This window comes from Physcomitrium patens, chromosome 2 (genome assembly GCF_059467195.1).
Source record: "Physcomitrium patens ecotype Gransden chromosome 2, ASM5946719v1, whole genome shotgun sequence".
Classification (NCBI taxonomy): Eukaryota; Viridiplantae; Streptophyta; class Bryopsida; order Funariales; family Funariaceae; genus Physcomitrium; species Physcomitrium patens.
Window position 1 is genome coordinate 21,488,305 of NC_143411.1, and position 23,531 is coordinate 21,511,835.

The 23,531-nt window shown below is 40.0% G+C and overlaps 4 protein-coding genes and 1 long non-coding RNA gene across 5 annotated transcripts; 2 read left to right on the plus strand and 3 right to left on the minus strand.

The window, feature by feature from the left end:
• Positions 1 to 338: 338 nt before the first annotated feature.
• Positions 339 to 1,956, minus strand: LOC112292871 (small ribosomal subunit protein uS8). The gene is made up of 3 exons (XM_024541794.3): positions 1,734 to 1,956; positions 1,148 to 1,308; positions 339 to 688 (listed from the first exon to the last, which is right to left on the minus strand). The coding sequence occupies exons 1-3, from the start codon at positions 1,864 to 1,866 to the stop codon at positions 590 to 592; spliced, it is 393 nt and encodes a 130-aa protein (XP_024397562.1). The 5' UTR covers positions 1,867 to 1,956; the 3' UTR covers positions 339 to 589.
• An 851-nt stretch (positions 1,957 to 2,807) lies between these two features.
• On the minus strand, positions 2,808 to 11,381 carry LOC112278807 (dynamin-2A). The gene is made up of 21 exons (XM_024512599.3): positions 10,376 to 11,381; positions 9,387 to 9,437; positions 8,949 to 9,069; positions 8,689 to 8,784; positions 8,315 to 8,379; positions 8,009 to 8,126; positions 7,522 to 7,855; positions 7,289 to 7,436; positions 7,032 to 7,133; positions 6,805 to 6,924; positions 6,534 to 6,617; positions 6,279 to 6,406; positions 6,055 to 6,139; positions 5,421 to 5,520; positions 5,220 to 5,293; positions 4,713 to 4,935; positions 4,222 to 4,418; positions 3,990 to 4,109; positions 3,789 to 3,856; positions 3,472 to 3,635; positions 2,808 to 3,372 (listed from the first exon to the last, which is right to left on the minus strand). The coding sequence occupies exons 1-21, from the start codon at positions 10,538 to 10,540 to the stop codon at positions 3,131 to 3,133; spliced, it is 2,805 nt and encodes a 934-aa protein (XP_024368367.1). The 5' UTR covers positions 10,541 to 11,381; the 3' UTR covers positions 2,808 to 3,130.
• A 1,163-nt stretch (positions 11,382 to 12,544) lies between these two features.
• LOC149989797 (uncharacterized) lies at positions 12,545 to 13,433 on the plus strand. Its single transcript, XR_016501836.1, has 2 exons — positions 12,545 to 12,871; positions 13,098 to 13,433. It is a non-coding gene; the product is annotated as an uncharacterized LOC149989797 (long non-coding RNA).
• A 573-nt stretch (positions 13,434 to 14,006) lies between these two features.
• Positions 14,007 to 16,481, minus strand: LOC112278809 (vacuolar protein sorting-associated protein 20 homolog 1). The gene is made up of 5 exons (XM_024512601.3): positions 16,200 to 16,481; positions 15,933 to 16,085; positions 15,643 to 15,726; positions 15,104 to 15,371; positions 14,007 to 14,594 (listed from the first exon to the last, which is right to left on the minus strand). Exons 1-5 carry the CDS (start codon positions 16,455 to 16,457, stop codon positions 14,569 to 14,571), a joined length of 789 nt encoding a protein of 262 aa, XP_024368369.1. The 5' UTR covers positions 16,458 to 16,481; the 3' UTR covers positions 14,007 to 14,568.
• Positions 16,482 to 16,824: 343 nt separating this feature from the next.
• LOC112278808 (inositol phosphorylceramide glucuronosyltransferase 1) lies at positions 16,825 to 19,370 on the plus strand. Its single transcript, XM_024512600.3, has one exon. It carries the CDS (start codon positions 17,089 to 17,091, stop codon positions 18,790 to 18,792), a length of 1,704 nt encoding a protein of 567 aa, XP_024368368.1. The 5' UTR covers positions 16,825 to 17,088; the 3' UTR covers positions 18,793 to 19,370.
• The last annotated feature ends 4,161 nt before the right edge of the window (positions 19,371 to 23,531 follow it).

Below are 23,531 nucleotides of genomic sequence, written 5' to 3' on the forward strand. Positions count from 1 at the left end.
CACAGTTGGTAACTAAATCATACAATCTATTTAAAATAGCGTTAATAAGATGCACCATCATTCTAATTAAAATACACCTTCATCTAAAGTGCAAGCACTAAAACATCATTATATGTTTCTCGCAAAATAAATTGGTTAAAATGATTTTAACCAACAATTCGTACAAGTTTGAATCAAGATCATTAACCTCTTGGTACAATGCATTCACTTCAATTTCTATGTTTAAGTAGTTGAAAGACCTTGTGAAACACAAACACACACACACACATAACCACTTAGGTCTCTTTTCGCAAATTTCATACAATAGACAAAAATCTGTTCACCACGGCAGCAGTATAAAAGTTGGTCAACAAAAGCGTGATGTTTATGGTTTAATGACATGTAGACATCATTACTGAAAACGTTGCACCACGAATGGATTGAAAAGATACAAGTACAGGGAACTTGAAAGCTTATTCCCCAGAAATTGCAGTGAAAACTCAGTTTGGCAAACAGCCAATCTCTGACCCTTACATTGCACCTCCCTTGGCACTTCAGCCAATCCTTGCAGCCAGAGCCTTCAGTGCCGGATATCTAACCTTAGACAATCTCAATAGAAGAAACCCAGGACTTTGCCTCCTACGTTCTTACGCCTGGCCTCATCGTGATCCATAATACCAGCTGAGGTCGTCAATACAATGTAACCGAACTGCCCCAAAAAAATCACAAGTCCATGAGAAGATATGCTCTTCCAATTCGTGGGTTCATTGACTTGTTGCCAAGACAATAATGTGAATGCCAAATACAGAAAATATGAAACTTCGACAGGTTCGTGTGGACATTGTAGACAACAATCTCATTGTGATCCAAGATTTAGGATAAACCAAACCGCAAGAATGAGAGAAACTAGACGCGCAAAAATCAGCCGACAAAAACTAGTCTACACTTGAGTATCAGAATATGGAAGAATATATGAAAAACATTAAACTAAGAGTGCCATGAAATGCATCCAAAAACGAGATCTAACCCCTACGTACATTTGTCTGCAAAAGTGGAAAACTAAGTACGCAGCAGAATATTTCAGCATGTGAAACTGTAATTTGAAGGTGACCTAAAATCTTTGTAAAATTGCGCATTCAATGATCAAAATTGCTTGACAAACACAAACCTGACGAGATGGTAGGAGCCGGGCAGTCCAAGCTTCGAGCTCACCAACTCCAACGTTGTAACGAGGACTGATGACACCGCACTTGTTCAATCTTCCATTGAGCTCTACCACAATCTTGCCAGCTCGGTGGTCATCAACAAGCTCAAACTCTCCAATATAACCTGAAAAGAGCCAAAAGAGAGAAAACGATCCGCTATCAATGCTGCAACTTAGACGCGAAGATAAATAGTTTATTTTCGTAGATGAGAGAGAGAGAGAGAGTCCATTTTCCATTTGTCGCACTAAAATTGCAAACACTTTGGTGATTCTGATCCATCGAAATAGTTCGACCAGACGCACTGCCTAGCTCCAATGGCATACACACATACGGAGCTGAATAGGCTAAGGTTTCCGAAGAACTAAATGAAACGGAGATAAATAAACAAATGTATCAACGTCACCTGAAAGGAGCACAACGAGAAACCCTAAGCCCTAAACCTGAGAACCCGTAATGCCCAACACTCGTAATACTCCGAGCACTGTCATCCACTGACCCAGTACAAGGCACGCCTGCACGAGTAAGGGGGTTTAGATTATAACCACATACCGTGCTTCTGCATCACGGACAGGAACTTGATGACGACCTTGGAGGAGGGGCGGATGAGCACTTGGCGCTTGCCGCGCTTCTCCGCGTTGAACATGTTCTTCAACGCATCGTTGAGAACGCTAATTCTAACCATGATGGGCGGACTGTGCCAGACAACCAACACCGGCAGGCAGGGCAGGACGGGTGGGGGGGGACGGAGCTCGCAGAGCCGGGGAGGTCGGGGGCGAGAGGCGAAAGGAGGGTTTCGATGCAACACGCGCACTCTTGTGCGGGAGAAAGATGACCCGCCAGACCTAAATGGCCACGGTTCGGGCCAGCCTTGGTGCCGAGGCGGAGTTCAGTTCGGCATGGGTTCGGACCCTGGGCAGTTCTCTGTCGCTAGACGACGGATTTGTTTGTTGAGAATGAGTAGTTTGAATGAGGCCGGAACTTCACTAATTTATTATTTTTCTCCTTTCGTTCAATTTGGTGAGGTGTATTTATATTTTACTGCATATATATATATATATATATATATATACACATATATATACAAATTGATTGTACATATATATACAATCATGTCATTGGATTTGTCTACAAGAATATTTTCCATACAAATATAAGCATTAATGTGTGCTAACTTAAAGCACAATTTCCATGATATATTATTTTAAAAAATAAATTGCTTTTGCAACACTATCAATACATTCATATATGTAGGTTTACAGTTTAACACATAGAAACGTCAAGTAAAATATACACAAAGTATACGCGAAAAAATGTAATAAAACGATTGCGAATGGAAGCAACTCGATTCTACGTGTTTATTTTGCGTTATAATGCCTTCGTCTGTAAGATACATCATGACCACTTACTTTGGTTATCCGTAAAATTCCATGTACCACAAATGTCGAATTCCGTTTTTACATGCTTCAAAATCTTTTTTCTCAAGCAATTGTATCTTTTTTGAAGGTCTCTGCATGTTACTAGATTCTTCTATAATCCTTTGAGAAACTAAAACAACTACCTATTCCGTACTTTCTTTTAGGAGGTTATAAGGACTCATGGACATCGAACCTCAGTTTGACAACATTTGATTACATCAAGAGAACAATATATTATGAAGCAATAATGGGTTGCTCAATGTGAAATGACAGGTTCAAGGGCTTGTGGATGACAACACCCACTTCTGGACTCCACACGACAGCAAGAAAGAATTAATGGTTTACATTCATTACCACCTAAATCAAAACTGTTGCTGCTTATCGTATCAACGAATCCAGCACATGGTCAATGTGCATAACAATCTACTGTCCCCATGTCTGAGGAGTTCAGAGAAGCCGCAAATCTTGACAGCATTTCCATGTGCCTGAGGATGCATGCTGAGCGGATCGATTGCGCACGCCAAAATCTTTCTAGTATTTATACATACCACCACCAGGGGGAGGAGGTGGTGGGGTTCGAGCCGGTGTGCGACGACTGGCGCCCACATCACCATTTTCGCTGCCGATGCTCCGTGATGATCGGCCATGCATGGGAGATTCGTTTCTAGATGATCTTGAAGGTGACTGAGAGTGGCTGGACCTACTACCTGCCTCCTGAAACGCTACCCGCCAGTCCTCTGCTCCTGGTAGGCCACCGTCGGATTTAGAATCCGCTGCAACCAAAGAAAAAGAATCTTCGTCAGCTCGCACATCTATATTCAGAGACAAGTTAAAAGTGCTGGTCCCTATGTATTCGAATAACAGAAGCTTACAGTTGGAATCGTCAGTAGATACAACAGCCGCACGAGCTTCATGCAAGCCTAGTGTCTTGGTCAATTTCGCCAAAGCTGCTGACTGTTTGTGAGCTCTCTCCCGACGCGTCTTCACTTCTTGATCCTCCATTAAGAGCTCTTGAATTCTTGCAGTAGCCATACTACTGAAATTCATAAAAAAAGTTACATACAAAGGAGTGAGAACCACAAAAGAGAAGAACGAAGAGCAATGTTGAGAAATGCCATGACGTTCTATATTCTCAGAAACAAGGAACACAATTATGCCGAGCTACATTCCACTCATCAATATACCGCACCTGATGGAGCTGTAAAGCTGATTCAGCATAGCATCCTTTGCTCTCTCCACTTGGCAAAGCACTACCGCCTGACATATCAAACATTGCGAGCAAATCGCTTAAGATCGATCATGCTCATCAACACCACAACGGAAACAATCTCTACTACTAAACGGAATCATGAATGAAACTAAAAACAATATTAACTGATAAAGTACTTACTTTGGGAACATTAGCTGCTAGACTGTTCAACACCGCCTCAACGTAATCTCGAACTTCCTGTGCCATGAGTCTTAGATCCTCTTCAGGGTCGGAAGGCCGCCGTAATACCGTCGACATATCCTATTGTCCACCCAAAAAATGTATGTCAGCACGTGACCAAGGAACAACGCCCTGCAACTTTTGAAAACGGTAACATTTTGAGATTAGCACAAAAATTTCCGCCTCCACTTACTGAAGACGCCGCAGTTGATCCTGAACGTGCAGATGAGTTATTATCCGAATCCTTCGAATCCTTCGAAGCTTTAGCTGAATCTTTGGAAGATTTAACCGGTTCCCCTTGACTTGAAGATTCAATACAAGCTCTGATTTTGGACATCCATTCAAGCTTCTCGGCCATATTTTCAGCTCTCAAATGGACTGAGTGTTCAGCTGCCAGTTCCAGACGTTCCACAAGTAGTCAGATAAACGTTCAGGGGCCGATACGAAAATGAGCCATCGAGAGTCAGCGCATGAAGCCAAGTTGAGAAGACAACTCAAAAAAGAATTCAAGATTATGCAATCACAGTGTAAGTTAAGAAGGACATCTTTATCTGAGTTCTCGCCAAGTTGTTAACATTATCTAAGTAGTGCTTGTGCATATTCAAAACATTAAAACAAGATCAGGGCAGTTGTATCCAAAGCAGTGACTTGATAGCTATATTTAAGAAAGTATTAGAATAGCACCTTTTAGGACTGTCTTGTACGCCACTTTATGACTAACTCTGAAAATCAGGCTGGCCATGGGATCTTCTTTCTCTGCAGTGCCATTAGATGAAGATTTACTCTTGGATGACTTTCCATTGGCTTCCTCAGCTCCAGTTTCCTCAGGTCCATCCTCCAGCATACACTCTTCTAAAGGAATGACTCCTCGGAAACTTCTTTCTTCAGGCTTTTTGGTGTACGCTAGCTGATGAAAATGTGATACAAAGCATTACTATTCAATATGCTAAGGATTGAGTCAATTTTATCATTCTATATTCAACATGAACTCACATGTCAAATACAATAGATAAAAACATCTGTATAGTGATGATAACTTGAAAATTGAAACTAATACTTACAAGGTCCTATACAAACGAGAAAATCTATGCAAACAAAGAAACCAAACGAAGTATGACCATCGTAAGATCGCAGTTCTCAAGTCCGTTCATCCTGTCGGCATTCATTACTATTGTGTGGACAGACGGATACCTTGCCCGTCTTCTCATTGAGAACAAACCAGCGCTTCACCCATTCGTTCTTGTCACTTTTCTTGTACAGGTAACCTATACAAGACCAAAGACGATGTTCTCACAATGTCCACGTCTCATGCAGTTTTTAAGAGATTCTAAATAAATTCAAAAAACCTAACGTCAACAAAGTAACACGGCACAATACAATTAGAAGCCATACCAGCACTATTGTCACCGACGGTCTGCAACACAGGTGGGGAATCTTTCTTAGGTTCCTCTACCTTAGTATCCTCTTTCTTGGTGCTAATCAGAGCAGTTGCCTGCACATCGCTCAGTCCGATTAGAGCAAATCTGGATCGCTTCACTTAATTCTCAGAGTCGTTGAAACATTTGGAGAGCGGAAATGTCTATCATCAGGTTCTGATTACCGTAAATCTTCGGAAAAAGTACTGATGATACAAAATTCTATTGAATACAGAATGTCATATAATACAGGCATGTCTGTAAAATATAATATAGACGTCAAAATAAATTTTAAAGCACAGAATAAGGACCCTATAAATGTGCCAGGTGCCTGAACGTGCACATGTACGGACTAGACTGTATTAGTGTACCAGGACGATAGTTCAGAAGGCAAAGCTAGTTCCACTTCATTATTGAAGAGAATTGTATATGAGATTGTAGTTGCATGATGTAAATGCATCCTGCAGTGATCGAGGCATACTGATGAATGAAAAATAAAATAAAATAAAATAAAATAAACTCATAAAACGCACCACTGAGGTATACGAACGAAGTTAATTCTACTGAAAAATATGCCATTCAAAATCCACCGAACTAATTGAAACACCCACCTTACTCAGTAACGACTGCTCTGCTACTTGGGCTTTCTTTGTCTGCGCTCCTTGTAAGGTATCTAATTTCTGAGCTCTTTCCATCCTATGTACACAAGGCGTTCCCAAAAATCCAGCCAAAGGATTATACCGTGTCAGATGATACTGTCCAGTAAATCGAGAGTAATGTTCCAATTTAAGAGGTCCAGGTACCTGGAAAAACAATGAGGAAAGTTGTGTATTACCTGCGTTGCACCAATCTGATAAAATGTTGCGGTGGAATAAATACGCGCTCCATATCAACTAGGGCAACAGCCATTTTCTTGGCTTCAACTCTGTACTCTTCCAGAGCTGCACTGGCGATTGATACAATCTGAAAGACATAACGGCCTAATTAGTAGCCTGAGATATGAAATCATATAACATAAAAAGAGCACACTATGAAATGACCGATGAAAAGCACCATTGCAGAGAAACAACTAGAACAAGCAAACAAGTACCTCTCTCTTCAAGGGTGGATATCTTGACAGACCAGGAGTTCCGCTTGCAGAAGCTGATACAATGTCAACCAAAACACGATGGACCTGCATATCCCAAGATGTGGTCATAAGTCTTAAGAATATTTCCGAGAAGCAATTAGGGATGCATAACCAAAATAAGGAAACCCTATAATATCAGTACGATCTAAACTGACTAGACTAGCGACATTGAACACCTCAACGCAACGCAGAACAGAAAGTTGCTGAGACAATCGAAACCAAATAATCACACCTCATCCACACAAGATTTTGCTGGTTCTTTGGCCAATTCTAGCGCCTTTTTAATGAGTGCTCTTAAACCTTTTTCAGGTGACAAAAGGTATGGTTGATAACCATCTGCTTCAAGTACCAACTGCACCAATAAGACAAAGGGGTAATAAGTCAGTCCATTCTGCTCGTCCATAATAAACTGTTTCACACAAATACAAATGTGTTCCCGAAATTCTTTGTGCGCCATACCTTTTTTATGCTGCTTATCTCAAACATCTGATCAAGCGGCAGACCCTTCATCCTTTTAGGCAGTACACCCTCGAAACTTGCCACAATTTTCCAGCCTTGCCCCTGTTCAGTCATAGTACATTAAATTATCGGAAATAAAGAATTACTAATTCGTGAAAGTTAACATACATAAACAAATGATATGCGACATGGGACCTTGAAATTGGATGCATTAATCTAGAAAGGCAAATAGACAAATGAGTCGGAATTAAGCTTACTTCTCCAGTATTGATGTGGGCTAAAAACTTATCTTCGAACTCCCGACACAACTCCAATGCAACTGCGACATTTCCTTCTGAGCTAGTTACTCTTAGTTCCCCAAGCCTTGCTAACTCCTCCGCTACCATGTGTGACTTCCCCTCCAACCTGCAGAATTAGGACATCTAATAAGTACAGGTTCTAAAACATTGTTCTAAAACTGCGGAAAGTTACGAAATAGAGGCAACTTTACCCAGAAAGAAGGTTCGGAATACGTTGCTTCAGTCGTGACTGGATTTTACTGGCCAAGGTTTCCAATAAGGCTATCCGCCCTAATTTTGCTGATGGAGCACCTTTCAAGATAGTCTTCAAGGATTCCATTTCAGCCTTCCACGCTGTGTCCAACGAATCTTCGGGACTAGAGTGAGCGGCTGCTATAGACACTGACTGGCCGATTAGAGCTACCCATGGTATGTCCTGAGTGTTAGAAGGGCCTTGTCCAGAAATAAGAGCATTCACAGCAGCTAAGCTCCTCGGGTCGGAAGCTGCTTGGTCAACTTTGCTGATCACACCAACGGTCCGCGAACCTGCACAAAGGTTACTTGATCCCGGTAAGTACAATTACACGTACACCTAGCAAACCACACTCCCTTCCAGTGTTAAACCTTCAATTTTCACTTCAAAAAAGAATCACAAAACTTACACAACAAATACAGACTAAAACCCCACTTTCAGCTCACCATCCGAGTCTAACTCTTGAGCCAGTTTCAAAGCACGATTCACAGCCACATCTCGACATGACGTAGCAGCTATCACAACGAGAAGTATGGTATCATTGTTGGCAGCCAGGTCGTGAGCCTACAAAAATGAGTCACGAGACCACAAAATGATAAATCTCTCGATCACAACAATATGATCAAAACTTTACTGATGGCATATTGACGGTAACAAAAAGGATCAAATGTGACAATCAAAGAAAAAGTGGCTGTTGCATCTGGCCCTAGCAGGTTAGAAGCACGAGAGATAGGGAGAAGTTGGCCACTCACAGGTGAATCATCAAGTGAACCCCGAGAGTCAATTCCTGGAAGATCTATCAACTTCAAAGGAGGACCTGCGCTCCACACGACTCAGAGGTATTATCAGTATCTACATTGAGTCTGGTTTTAACTTCGACTGCGGTTATCGTGTCTGATATTCTGTGTATTTCTTGTGAGAAGCGATGTCCCAGTGGAGAATCTATGCTGTTATTTTGAAAACTTCACTTAATTTTAACGCTTCACCAGATCATGAAAAGCAGACTAACAGCCTCGTAGGCATTTACCGATGATACGCAAGCCACAAAAATAATAAACATTCAAATCATTCAGCTAAACGAAGTCTTCAGACGCTAACAGAAGCTACACGACCACACGCCACTTACCCGAATTTGAGCGCAGGGTGAGACGAATCCCGTCACCTCTACTCTTTGATGAACTGACACTTTTCAAACGCCCTTGAAGTGAGTGCCTAACATCACCTGTATCGTATCGCAGTCAGAAACAGTGTCAGCCACTTTGATTCAACTGACCGCAAATGAGAAGATTATGTACAGTAGAATCTTACCAGAGGTAATATGTTTTCCTATCCACACAGCAGAGCCTAATGCAAAATCTAGTCATTCTTTAACGTCACTGAACTTACTGGCAGATACATTTTGAGTTCTTCCTTCCAAAACAACGGCCAACCCCCCTGGTCTACCAGATTTATCACGTTCCATATCGATAATGATTGGAGCACGAGTAGCACCATTTTCTCCAGTCGGCTGAATTTTTTCAGATTTCAAAATAAAAAAGCAAGTAATCAGCGCGCCAGTTTAATTCAAGTGGCAAGAATCATTGTGATGCATGACGTATCAAACAGGCCATCTCTGAAACGTCAAGGGCATCGCTAGGTTAAAATCAAACGCAAAAAAAAAAAAAAAAAAAAAAAACGCATAAAAAATCATTCGACACTCAAAGTGTCGAGGACACAAGAGAGATATTGCATTTCCTTAAAATCCTGCGATTAATCCCACTATCATCATAATTTATCCTAGGCGCTCCAAATAAACCAACACTATTGTGGTAAGACAAACCATACCAGTACAGGATGACCGATGATGGTGTTCAGGACCGCTGACTTTCCTGCACTCTGTGTTCATGAAACACAAAGCAATAAGCACACAGAAAATACAAAAATCAAGTAGCAATACTATGTTTTCCTGCATTGAGGATTGCAATCCCAATTCTGATCACAATGAGTTCCGCGAATTCCAACAGAAAGTTCCTAATCCACGACGCTCCTCTGAGAAAACCACCTCGGATTGTCATTCCGACGAAAACGGGGTGCTGACATTAACACGTTCCCCTTAAATCTCAAAGAAATTCATGCAAAAACTAGCTGTATAAGTTCCGTACATTGGTATATTGCATCATTGATCAAACAAGAAGTTCACTATTCTAACGCTTGCGATGTCGTGAAATCAACTAAAGCACCCATCAGCAATGCCAACTGTTGACCAAGAATTGAGTGGTTAATGTTCGAGTTATCTGAACTCCTGAATCCAATCAAGCCCAGCATCCTCACGCCCAATCAGTCTTATAACCTAGTCTTTCCGCAGGAATGCACAGTGTCGCCTGCCCAGAAACTACGTAAATGTTCTCTAAAAAATACACTTGTCTACTTGCCTGAAATTATGAGGCGAGCACCTGTATCCTATATTTCGCACATTCCTCCCACTGAGATTCAGAACCAAGTCGGATGATAATTTACACAAGCACGCACAAACTTAGCTCTCAAGAAAGAACAAAGGTGAAACAAGCCCAAGACAAGCATAGCCTTTAGTAAACCGACACTGATGGATCGAGAATTGTAAACTAATTGTGATTCTGGACTCTATCTGCCGTCAAACCCACCCTCCTCTCTCCCTCCGCGATGCCTTGTTTCAACCACAACAAGGCGTAACCTCAAGACCTCACTCGGGATCTTAACGATAAAACTTGTGTATAAGCGTTCAAGCACGCATCACGATGACCTAAATTTACGCGGACAAAATCCTTCAACCTGGTAACCAATGATGAAGAACGTACCACACTCCCTAGTGCGATGGCACTGAGAAACGACGTCGACGCTTTGGGAGCATCGCCATCCTCGTCCGCCAATATAGCACCGGCTTGCGACATTGTGTCGGCAAGAGTGATTAAATTGTCCATAACTCCCACGAACCGCTCCGTCGCTGCTTTGTTGTCCCCCATCCTAATAAAACAGGCCCGATCGACACAATCTCTCTCTCTCTCTCTCTCTCTCTCTCCTCACTACCACTCCACTCTGCACTTCCGCCTCTCACCCACGATCCTCGCCGTCACCCCCCTTAAACTTCCACACTGCACCTCGTCTCCACACCAAGACCGCCAGGAACACAACAGCTTACAATCCACCACCCTTGCACCCTAGGGCAACAATTCAAGATCCGACCAAGTCTCGAGACTCCCCGACTAACTCACCACCTGCATCACCATCACCGTGAGTTCTAGCCTCAAAACCACCATCCCACCAGGGATTAATCACACGAAGCCCGTCGATCTCCCCAATGCAACCATTTCCCCCAGATCTAAGTCTCCCCGTTTCTCCCTTCCGCTGCCCTTTCAACTTATCACCACCAATCTCTCAAATAATGTGCCTCCCCTGATTGCTGATCTCGCTAGAATCCAGGATCTACGGAACAGCGATTCCGAGCAACCCCTCGGTGAGAGACTAGGTAGGCCGAGTGGTGCCGAGGGCGAGGTGGAGTGGGGAGGGGTGGGGTCGAGGGAGGGCAGGCGGGCCGGCTGGCTGGCGATGGACTCGGCCTCGGGTCTGTGGGTGACTGCAGAGCAAATGAGTAACCCAATCTTCGGAAGCATTGTAATGAAGTGGTAGTCGATCGATCCACAGCTGGGCCTAGTCCCACGGCTTTACCCAAACCGTGTTAATATTGGCAGATCTAATTCATCCACCCTTTACCACTCGGTCACCTACGCCGTTCATAACCTTCGTCGCAAATCTGCGCCCGCCTCACTCACCACACCGCGCATAGTGCCGCCGGAGGTGGTCCTCGGACGGCTCCTCTACTACTTCCTGCCGTTTCTCCCCTTCCTTCCCATGCATTGCCTCTGGCTTCAGCAGGCTCAATACATGGCGCATTAGGGTTTCGTGGATACTTCTCTCGGCGATTAGGTGGCGCGTGCATTGATAATATTCTTGCGTTGTAGTTCTTATTTTGCACTCCCAAGCAAGCGCGTGGTCATGGTTGTAATTTTAAGTGTGTCTCGTAGTTTGCTGCATGGAATAGTCGGAATCTCAAAGACATTGTCGATGGACCAAACAGTCGGGATGCTCTCCGAGCAGCCGCCGAAGTAGTAGCAGCAGCATCTGGAGCTGCGTTAGCAACGTGGGATTTGATCGCGGTTACTTGTGATTGTTCTCCCCATAGTTTTTGACTTGTTCGGAGTGCTCTTGTGGTCTAAACTGACACTGTCTTCTTGTGTGAGCTCTATGATTGACTGTCGCTCTTACAGAACCGTTTTGTTTCCCATGTAGTGGATGATTATGTACACAGAAGTGTCCTATTGTATCATCCGTCATGTTTAGTCTCATGCTCACATGGCGTCCATTTTTAATGGACTTGTTTAGATGGGCCTTTGACTTTTGGGGTAGTTCAAGTAAATTTTTTAAAAATCGAAAAGACGTGTGTTTATTACTTTTTGGGATGTGATGGTAAGTGTGTATAATTGTCCAAAATTCGATGGTTTTTTTCTTTTGCTTTACTGTTCTTTTTGGGAATTGGGCGCTTGATATTTTGGTGGATGCCACCAAATAAATACATAGATGTTCACGATTCTGTATGAGTAAATTTTGATATCACTTTTGATACTAGAAAAATAACCATCTGTGCTTCTCTCAGTTTTTGAATTAGGGTTATTACAGTTTTATTGCAAGCAATTATCTCAAGTCTACTGGACATGAATAATATGATTTAAAAAAGGTCCATTTCAACATCCATCTATGAAGATGGAAACATACGTGACGTTCCGTTGATCCAAATGCAAATAATTGACTCAACTTGGATGAATGATGTACTTACGATGGGGGGGACGAACGTTTTCGCATTCATCCAAGACTATTGGAAGCCTTCCCGAAATCCTAAGGGAGCTCTGGATGTCGAACTTCGACATCGGATGTCTTGGAAATCGACCTCATTACGATAAATTGTGTTTCCTTTTAGAGTTTTGACGAAGCAGCCTTGGCTCGCATGACTATTTCATGTCGATTGCAGTGAACTGCTGAATCACTTTTTCTTCTGAAATCGTCTGGAAGTTGGAAATGTAGTTTTCTTTGAGTCGTCGAGTGTTCACCAGTGTGTTCGTAGAACTCGTGGTTGCGAATGATCAATCGGTGCGGTATGGGAGAAGCACAATGATTTACAGCTGAGGAAAGAAAAAGAGGTTTCGAAGCTTGATGAGGGTTGAGGTTGAATCTGAAACCGCCGTCAAAGCTATGATCGCTGAAGAGGCTTCTTTAAAGGAGATTGGCCTGTCTCGTTCCAGGTACTCCATTTATTTAGAGATGATTTGGAGCACCCGGATAGCGTCAGGGTCGAAGCGTCTCGATCATCTTGGCATGCTTTTTTCCGTAGGACAAGGATGTTGGGGTTAGCTTCTTTTTTCTAACACCAGTTTTGAGGAGAGGTGGTATTGCTTTTGTGTCAAATCTGTCATTTTCGTTATGCAACTAGGTGAGCTAAAGCTCTCTTCTCTTGCATCAATTTCTCAGGCAGCTTGAACAACGATAATCTGCCCGTACTTGCTTAGTCTGCAACTTGAGAATCCTACACGGGAGCTTATTTTTATAAAGATGGCCAGTTTGGAGTGTTATGCAAAACTCAATAGCACAACAGCTGGGTCAGTCAGCATTAGTTTATTCAGCGAATTAGGCACATATGATTTCCCATTTATCATTGTGTGCAGAAGAGGAGAAGATTTTTTGGTATTGGGAAGTTGCGGGCGTATCTTACGTTTTCTAGAGTCAATATCCAGGAAAAAGATCGCAAAAATATGAGAGGCTTTACGAAACCGTTTCATTAACTTCTATATAGATTCAACCCAACAATTCACTTCCTTCTTCTGCAACTTAATCGGGCTTCACTGTTCTCCAAGGTCGACCCGAACTACGACTTCTTGACAACTTATTTGTTTGCTGTTCAGTGATTGTAGTTGTGAAGTCGATGCTTCAAATGGAAAGCTAAAACGGAACTCACCAAGCGGTTATTCTAGCAGGCTCCGCTTCTGTAGGATTATTCACATCTGAAAGTTTTTTTTAGCTCCAGGCCTCTCAACAAATTGATTCTGTAAGAAAACTGCCCGGTCGTTGACACCCATTAAAGAGTAGAACGGAGACAGTTTCATAAGGAATTTAGTTTTAGATTACATAGAGTTGATTGCTACTACGGAATTCATATTGGTAAGTGTAGCTTATACCAGATCTGAGAAATTTAAACGAAGAAGTTTCCAGATACAACTACGGGACTTTCAATGCAGAGACAAATCATTGGACATGGTCCGCAGTAGCAATCCGACATTTTTTAACTTTTACATTCCATGCTCGAAATCCCACACCCATATCTTCGCAATTTAGCAGCCTTTAGTATACTTTCCACACTTCAACGAGTAAATCAACAGAAAAGAACAGAACATAATCACAAATGTTCAATTACGTGGGCAAGCGTCGCACAGCTGCTACAAAATAGGGCACAGTATTTCAAAGCTACCCAATCTGTTGAAGCTCATTTTCAATTTTTTGAAGTCGATCATATCTTCCTGGACACGCAACTAATAAACTTGGCAATGGTGACAAATAAATACCAGTAAGATGATGATTCTAAATCTACAACTGCTGCACAATCGAATTGCATTGCAGCGTACTTATTAGACATATCACAATGTACCTTGTTCATACTATGCACACTATACAAGGTAGATGAAACAAATTCATCTGTTAAGAGACTTATGTGAAGGTGTCTTACCAAGTGCCTGGCTCCCAAACCATGTAAAGAAATGTTACATGACAATGATCATACGTGATTCAAATTCTTGGTCACTTGCTGCCTTGGTCACTGATCATTGATGCCTACCTCATATCTTAAATATGAATTTTTCGAGTTCAAGGAGGAGATTTTCATCCACCATAAACCTATAATCATTCGCCTGTAACAGCATGCTCCACTTGACAGGCAAATAGTGAAGCATTATGCAGCTAGTGGTTCTTCTATAACTGCAAGCACATGTACTCTTGGTTATAAGCCTGTTGGTAAGTATTCAGTAAGGGACTTTAAATAACGGCAAGACTCACGAGAGATCATTGCGAATAACGAAAAGTAGAACGGATTGGTCCCCTTCATACAAGCAATCATCACATGGGAGGATCACAAATTTGACCACTTATCCATAATAACATCGAGAGCATATACACATTTGCAGTGAGAAAACTGAGTATATGATTTAAGTTCTGTTTCTAAGATTCATCCTGATAAGGTTGGATCCGCTGTTAAATATGTATTAGTTATAATGAAGTTGCTCGAGTGTTTCATGTATGAACAGCGTCTTTACCAGAAAAAAATGTTTAAGGCACCATTCTCTCAAGAAAACACAAATGAAGGAAAAAAGAAAGAAAAAATAAAAAAAAATAAAAAAAGAGTAAATATTCATCTCTCGTTTCAATCTCAGTGGGAGCGAGCCAAACCGGCCAGGTTTGAGAGGAAAATGCAGAAATTGACACATTACCTCGAGTTTTACTTTTCGTCTTTTGAGGAGCTTCTTCTTGATTCTTTCTAACTGGTGAAGTTGGAACATCAGGCAGATCCAAACCCTCGATTTCTTCATCATTAGCTTCATGATCTTGAGAATACTCTTTTCTATTCTTTTCATTCGTGGATGTCTCTGCAAGCTCCGCAATTGGCTCCTTGATGGGCTCCTTGACGGGCTCCTCAATGTCTTGTTTCGAAGGTTGGCTAACTGGAAGAGGAACATCTGGCATATCTTCGGTTGCCATCTACCAAGACAAAAAATCGCAAAAGCGCTTTGAGTAATCAAGTTCATCTAAGTCAACACCCAAGCAATGTCGAGCAATGCACAAGCATGCAATGTATAAGTTATCAGATTGCTTAGTAATCCAAGAAATCAGGGACCGTAGTAGGCATCGCAATATGAATCCTAGTCTTGAATGGCAAGGACAAGAAAAATGAACCTATTTCTTTCCAAACAGAAATTGCCGAAGTTTGAAACCGTAACACAAAAGCACAAAGTAAAGCCGGTGAACTCACTAGTGTCTCAAGTTCGTCGAACTCAGCCATCACAGCCTCCTCATCTTCAGCAGACAATTGTTCACCTAATGCCGCGTTTAATTCCTGAACCATACAAAGTACAGGCTTTAGTGAAACACCGCCCGTATCATTCAATAGGTAGCAACTAGGTTAGAAACCCTAAAAACTGGACGTCGACCGTAGAGTGCCGTAGAAATGGTCACGGTTTTAGAAACGAAACACAAAGCTACCATGTTCTTCATAATGATGATCACAAATTCAGAACGGAGAAGTCTCCAAGTAACGCATACCTCCTGGTAGGCCTGCGCCTCCGCTGTGTCGTCCATGAGCTTCTGTACATCCTCCAACTTAACCTCACTTTGCAGCTGCTTGATAGCGCTGTTCCCAGTCTTAAGGCTCTCAAACACAGCCTTCTGCTTGGACGCCACATCTATATCCAAGAGCTGCGAACATCAAGCAAACACTGATTGAGGCAACTGAAATTTCACCAAAATCAGCCAAAGCATTGGGTACCAAAGCAGAAAAACCAGTAGGGACCCAAAAACCTAATAACTCACCTGTTGCTCAACATTGGTAAGCCAGACGTCGACCTGCTTCAACAAATCCTCCTGCACCTTCTTCTTCTTCAAAGCAATCAATGCACGATCTCGGCGTTTCTCCCGCACGAGCTCTCTGGCCACCTCTTTCTCCCTCTCAATTACCGTTTCGAGCTGCTTCTGATACTGTATCAACTTCCGGCGCTGCGTCTTGAGGGACAAAACCGCCTTGTCCACCTCCGTGACCTGGACCTTCTTCTTGACCAAGAGATTACCCATGGCTCTCGACCTTGGCTACGATCCCCTCAATCAAATCATGTGAAAAAACCCACTGGAATTGAGACCATAAGCCGGACGATTTGGGACCGGCTTGGATGCCACACACCCTAACAAAGAGCAGGGACAACTCAGAATACGCGTGGCGTTCTGGCCATTTCGTCTTTCAAGAGCCTTTTACTTCAAGGGCAAGACTACGGTGTGAATATCATCCTTGGTTTCTACACCAGGTCTGGTTATTCTACCCAAATTTGACGCCGCAGATGCTGAATTTATTCCCTAAAATTATAGACGTCGACGCGCGTCTGCGGTGGCGATGATTCGGCTGAAGAATACAAGCTTTCGGAGTGTCACGAGCTGCTACGCTGTTGTCGCTCTCGCGAGATGAGGTACATCTTGGGTTTTTTTTTCGGATCTGCTCCAAAGCCAGGGCGCTTGTCGTTGTGAAGGGTTTGGGAATTGAAATTTGGCGGAGGCTTTGAGAGTTGCGCAAGCGGATTCGGTATTAGGGTGCAGAATTTTGAGTGATAGGCGATCACATGCGACACTTGCTCTGTTAGAATTAGAGGGTATAGTAGACAGGTTCAGCTAGAGGGAGCTGGTCTCGATTCTATGCAGGGAAGGGTGCTTAGGAATGGGGACAGAAGTGTGCACGATGTTTAGGGGGCGCCTGGTTTTAGTGCTCTTTCTCGTTGTTATTTTCTCTAACGTGTTCGTATCGAGCGCTGGATCAAGTTCGCGGAGTTTTCTCACAGAAGGTCTCAATCCGCAAGCCAAAATTGCGGGACAGAGCCGAAGCGAGCATGCATATGCAACTCTTTTGTATGGTGACGAGTTTCTACTTGGGGTGAGGGTTTTGGGGAAGTCCATACGGGATACGGGTGTAACCAAGGACATGGTGGCGCTTGTTTCAGATGGTGTCTCGGATGCCGGTATTCGTCTTTTGGAAGCAGATGGGTGGATTGTTCAGCGTATCGAGCTACTTGCTAACCCTAATTCCAAGCGACCTACCCGGTTCTGGGGTGTTTACACGAAGCTAAAGATTTTTAATATGACTGATTACAGGAAGGTTGTATATCTGGATGCCGATACTATCGTAACTCGCAGCATTGAAGATCTTTTCGAATGCCAGAGCTTTTGTGCGAACCTGAAGCATTCTGAGCGCTTGAATTCTGGCGTGATGGTGGTAGAACCTTCGAGGGATCTCTTTGAGGACATGATGTCAAAGGTGGGGAACACATACTCTTACACAGGTGGAGACCAAGGTTTCCTAAACTCGTATTATGTAGGCTTCGCGGATGCTGAGCTTTTCAATCCGGAACTCTCACCTGAGATTCGGAAAGCTCGCCCAAAGAAAATGGAGCGCCTCACTACTCTCTACAATGCCGATGTTGGTTTGTTCGCATTGGCGAACAAATGGATGGTCGATGCGAGTGAGCTCCGCGTGATACATTACACACTTGGGCCATTGAAGCCGTGGGATTGGTATGCAGAATGGCTACTGGAGCCTGTAAAGATGTGGCAAGATATCAGAGTGACCTTGGAGGAGATCATACCTGGAACTGGGCAAGGCCGTGATCCACGCACAAGTCTGATCACATGGACTCTTTTTCTGATTCCTTTACTAGCTTTGTCCTACATGAAGAGAGCATTGCTTCTTCAGATTCAGAAAGACCTATTCGGCCTTGCGAGCAGTGGGTCTGTTTTCTTCACTTATGCTCGACAGCTATGGTATAAGTACAAGCCAGGAGCTACCTTGCCTACCTACTCTACCTTAATTACCGCCATTCATAGGGATCCCAAAGATGCGAACGGTGATGCAGGGTTGTCTTGCGTAGTACCAAATTATTTGGGGATATCGGCAATTGCTGTATGTTTCTTCACTTTGTTTGGATCTCTGGGACTGGCTGCATTTCTGATTCCCCGACAAGTGATGCCGTGGACGGGATTTCTCTTGACATACGAGTGGACATTCTTCACATTTCTCGTGGTGTTTGCAAAGTATCTCGACTATGTGTATTCCTGGGGAAGAGGCACTGCCACAAAGTCATTGAGTGTTGCTGAAGAGATCAGTTTGTACAGCACAGACAAACTACATTCCAAGAACTCAGTCTCATGGGATACTGAAACGAGCACATACGGTATTGTCACCGCGCTAGTTGCCCTCCTCATCCCTGCTTTACCTCGCATTTTTGGCACCACAGCTATTTTCGCTCGCGCTGGTCTCATGGTATCAGGGGTTTTTCTACTTGCTGTGGTGGCAACCTACTCTGCCGAGAAGCTGGCCGTCCACTGGTTTTTGAAGGGGCAAAATGATTGCAGCTACTTGGAAAGATAGTTTTAACATCTTTTCTATGCTCTATGAATTAAACGATAGTTGTGCAGGTAGTTTTTGGCTAATTATCGATTAACTTAGGCTTCCGTGTTAATTAGAGGCTACGCTTGAGTTTTAGCTTTTGCCAATTTATAGACCTAGATGTCAGATCACTTAGACTAGGCGACCTCTGTTCCTCCACTTTGGGGCTAAGCATCACAATCGAAGATTCACATACTTCGGTTGCACGATTGCGGTGGATGATTGTTTTAAATGGTCTTTGTGCACGGTAGAGGAAACTGGAGAGTTATTTTGGGTTTAGACAGGATTCGGGATGACACAGCCCCGACAGACAAGGTTTGGATTTTTTTTTTCTAATCTCATTTAGGAATGGCAGTTCAGTGTTGTACTGAAGTTGGAGCTTACGAAGTGATTAGGCTGTTCTGGGGAGACTGCTCTCTTTTTACGAGAGATTTCGTTGCATTTTGTATCCTTTACCGTTATCAAGCACGGTGCCGGCGAGACACTGTCAAGGTTGGATAGCACCGGAAGTGCTGAATAATTATGTGAAGAGCTTCATTGACCGTTGGAATCCCTCTTGACATTCGTTCATTAAGTCCGTTTTGCCGGCACATCTCTCAGCTTTCGTATGTCGTGATGGAACAGTTTTTATAGAGTTCCAGGGCAAGTGCACCTTGTGCTCAGCGTAGCGAGCCAGTGCTCCAACTATGATGCAAGACACGAGCGTTGCTTAGATTGTCACAACCATGCCTGAAATGGTGGATTTGACCTCATCGAAAGCCCGATCGATTTTGGTGCGAGTGAAACCACTTTGGAATACAATTCATTCGGTACAAAACGTCAGTGAGAAATGTGTCGACCACATCAAACGGTGCTGCAGCGGGGATCTCAGAGTTCGGCAGTGGGATACCCACCAACAGATTCACAGCTTCAATTTCTCAAGACCTGCGCCTCGATAACCTAAGAAATCTTCTTCGCATTTCTACATGTTAGAGTGCATGAACCTGAATGCCCGATCTGTGTGAGGTCCTACACTTACTCCAATATTACTGCTCTGAACCTCCAGAAGCGATCTGGTGATCAAACAAGATTAGCACAGTCTCTGCGCCATGGTTTACCTCGAAACCCTAATCGGATTTTCGAGGCATACCAGACTGATTGCAAAGGCTGTCCTGCGGCTCAGTTTAGGGTTACCGAGAATCCCGTCAGAGTGTGCATTTCGACGATCAAAATGAAACTTTTGTTCATTCTTTGAGTGAGGGTAAATCCATTTTTTTTTAAAATAGAGGGTTTTGATTGTCCAGCTAAGTAGCCAGGGGGTGAGATAATTGCCCAAGGAAAGATAGTCATATTAATAGTATAGTATCATAACATGTTTGCTATATTGGATCAAAAAAACAAATTGTGCTAGAAAGTCAACATGGAATTCAAACAAATTGTGAATGAATGTAAATATGGAGTTCAAACAAATTGTGCAAGAATGTCAACAATGTCAACATGGAGTTCAAACAAATTGTGCAAGAATGTCAACAATGTCAACATGGAATTCAAATAAATTGACAATGGAGTTCAAACCAAGAGCATATGAAATATGGAACATGTCATTGCCCAATAAAGCTAACAATCATTTTTTTAGCTTTCTAAGTCCTACAAATATTCTTAAAAGTAGGGTTTGGTCCTCTTGTTCATAATTTAGTTAACATGTAGGCAACATACAAGCAACAAGTAGGGCAACTAAATTTTTTGCCTAGATTAGATCTATTGTAGATAAAAAACTAATTTATAGTATTTGTCTAAAATTTTAGTATAAGAGTGTGTCTGAAAAAGTTCCTTTGGAAAGTAATATTTTTAACATTATGTTTTTCATCAACATAGATGATAAAATTATGTTTCAATGAAACTCAATAATAAAAAAAAAAAAATTTAAAACAAATTTATAAACTATAGATAAAAAATATTTTATTTTTCACATAATATCTAAAACTTTTACAAACAAAAGAATATATACAAGGAAATGTTTAAATGACCCACTCATTTACTAAATCAATCCATCCTATTGTAACTATCATTAAAAAAAATAGGATTATGATTGTAATGATGGTCATTTCTAGAAACCATCATTACAATCATAGCCCTTATCCCAAATCCCCTCGTTCTTAGTCCTGCACCCTTCATTCCTAGCCTTCTTGATTCCAACCCCCCATATGCTCCTCCCCCCATTCTCAACTCTCATCCCAACTTCCCTTGTCCTTCCTCGTTTTCCATGATAGGGTGGGTCATTTTATTATTAATAGTGGATTATTTTAACATCTTTCTCTTTCTATATATATCTATATATCTATATATATATATATATATATATATTTTCTAAACAATTTCAAAACCTTACACATAATTATATAATTTTAAAATGTAACATAATTTTAATTGATGTATATAAGTATGTGTGTATGTATCTCTCTCTCTCTCTCTCTATATATATATATATATATATATAATTTTTTTTAATATATATTTTTAAAAATCATAAATTTAAAATAGATATGTTTAGAGTTTTATGTATTTAATCTAATAATAATATTTTCATCTAATAGAAAAAATAAAACTAATTTTTTTGTTTTCCAAAAATAAGATTTTTTTAGTGTATATATATATATATATATATATATATATATCTCTTAATATTTTGTTAATAATTAATATTCTTTAAAATTTTATAATTTATTAAAAAATTTATTGAATAAAAAAAAAAGTTTCATTAATAAATTTTAGACACTATTAAAATTTAGTTAAAATATTATAGTCTAAGAATAAAAAATTAGCTTCAAAGAAAAATTCTAGAATTTATGGCTATTTATTTTATATAAAATTATTTTGTTTTATTTAAAATATTTTATTGAAAATAAAATTATAGATAAACTAACTTAATAGATAAGAAATGTTTTATTAGATGCAAATTAAATAAATATTATAATCTTATATCATGAAAATAATTGAAATTAACTTGTTAGTTTTTTCTATTCTTTACAATAGTTATTTTTGACATTATATATATATATATATATATATGCTTATTTCTTTGCTAATAAAATTAATCATTTTTAGAATTAAATAAATAGTTAATTAATCAAAGATCAAAAATCATGAAGATAATTCAAATTGTATAAATTGGATAAGCTTGATTTACAATAAGAAAAAGAAATATATAAAATTTTAACAAGTAGAAATTCACTTATAAAGTTTTGGAAAAAAATATAAAAATAACAACTATATTCTTTGTCGAAAATCATCAACTTAATGATTCAATCATCCAATCTTTTCATTTTCTTTGTCTATTTTTTTTTTTCTTTTTTCTTTTTTACTTTTTTTCTACGATTTTTTTTCAATAAAACTTGACCATTGATCAAAAATTAAAGATCTATATACATAAACAACAATATTCTAAAATTTTACAAATTCCTTTTTAAAATTAAATCCTTCCTCTAATTCAGTAGCCTATAACAAGTAGAGAAGGTGAAGCTATATAATAAAGAAGGAGATTCATGTGATATTTATATGTATTAGAATCGACTTCAGTTTAAAAAAGGTCTTTTAAGGCTATAATATGGTGTATTGTTTTGAGTTTCATATTTTATTATTATTATTATTGTTAGAATTTTTTTAATCTTTAAATTTAAAATACATAAAAAATATCATATATTATAATATATTATTTTTACTTTGGATTTTTTATTGATCTATAATATAAGTTAAATATAAGATATGTATAAGTAGAGAGTTTTTATTTTATTCATAAAATTTGATGTTTGATGAATATTAGAATTTAAACAATAAAACTTTTGAAGTGAAAGAAATTTATGAATTAAGAAAATCAAAGAAGTGATTTTTTATTGTTACAATCTTACAAAATATTTTGGTCATGCTTATAATATATAAGTGATATAGATAATTTTGACATACAATCTACACTTTATAAAAAAATATTAAAATATTAAAATTTTAAATTAAAAGTTTTTAATATAACAAGATTTATGTAAGTATATTTTAAAGTTTTCATTTATTTATTATTTATATTTTACTATATCTATAATATAATTAATGAGTATGGCTTTATATAATTAATTTTTTATTATAATCTATAAAAAATTACATGTTATTTTTTGTAAGTCTAAAATTTAATAGTGGTTATTTGAAAATAAAAATAAAAATATTTAACTCATAATATCTTCATAATTTGATCCAAAATACAACTATTAAAAATAAAATTAAACATCATATGAAGTGTCATGTTAATATTGGAACCAAGTTGGTTACTTACAAATTAAGCAATTATACCCAATACTCTTGTATTGATTATATTTAAACACTCCTTTGGCTATTCTTCTATCTTCCATGTAGATATAACACATCTTTAAGCAACTAAATGGACATTGTGTGTAGGGCAATAGGATTGGAGCAATATTGATTTTGTTGTCACTTGGTTTTGTCCAATATTCAATAGATGGTATTGAAATAATGGTTATTGCTTAGATTACTGGTTGGGATTCAATAATATGAAAACAAGTAGTTTAGTTGGCAATAGATTGCTCTATGAATAACACAATGCTAATTGCATGCATATATAGGATTCTAAATAGTTGCCACCATTTGCAAGTGTATGTATGTTTTTATAAATCTAAAATATTAGGCAATTGTTCCAACATGCATTCAAAAATAGTATCATATGAAGAAATGATTTAGTA

Excerpts from the sequence above, each read along its gene's own strand:
- LOC112278809 (XM_024512601.3), bottom strand. The coding sequence starts at position 16,457 with ATGGGTAATCTCTTGGTCAAGAAGAAGGTCCAGGTCACGGAGGTGGAC. Across the intron at positions 16,086-16,199 it reads TTACCAATGTTGAGCAACAG|CTCTTGGATATAGATGTGGC; the intron begins GTGAGTTATTAG and ends TGATGTTCGCAG. Across the intron at positions 15,372-15,642 it reads TCGACGAACTTGAGACACTA|ATGGCAACCGAAGATATGCC; the intron begins GTGAGTTCACCG and ends TTGTCTTGGTAG.
- LOC112292871 (XM_024541794.3), bottom strand. The coding sequence starts at position 1,866 with ATGGTTAGAATTAGCGTTCTCAACGATGCGTTGAAGAACATGTTCAAC. Across the intron at positions 1,309-1,733 it reads GTCCGTGATGCAGAAGCACG|GTTATATTGGAGAGTTTGAG; the intron begins GTATGTGGTTAT and ends GGCTCTTTTCAG. Across the intron at positions 689-1,147 it reads GGCTCCTACCATCTCGTCAG|TTCGGTTACATTGTATTGAC; the intron begins GTTTGTGTTTGT and ends TTTTTGGGGCAG.
- LOC112278808 (XM_024512600.3), top strand. The coding sequence starts at position 17,089 with ATGGGGACAGAAGTGTGCACGATGTTTAGGGGGCGCCTGGTTTTAGTG.
- LOC112278807 (XM_024512599.3), bottom strand. The coding sequence starts at position 10,540 with ATGGGGGACAACAAAGCAGCGACGGAGCGGTTCGTGGGAGTTATGGAC. Across the intron at positions 3,857-3,989 it reads TAGCAGCTAATGTTCCCAAA|GCGGTAGTGCTTTGCCAAGT; the intron begins GTAAGTACTTTA and ends TTGATATGTCAG. Across the intron at positions 3,636-3,788 it reads CAGCTTTACAGCTCCATCAG|TAGTATGGCTACTGCAAGAA; the intron begins GTGCGGTATATT and ends TATGAATTTCAG.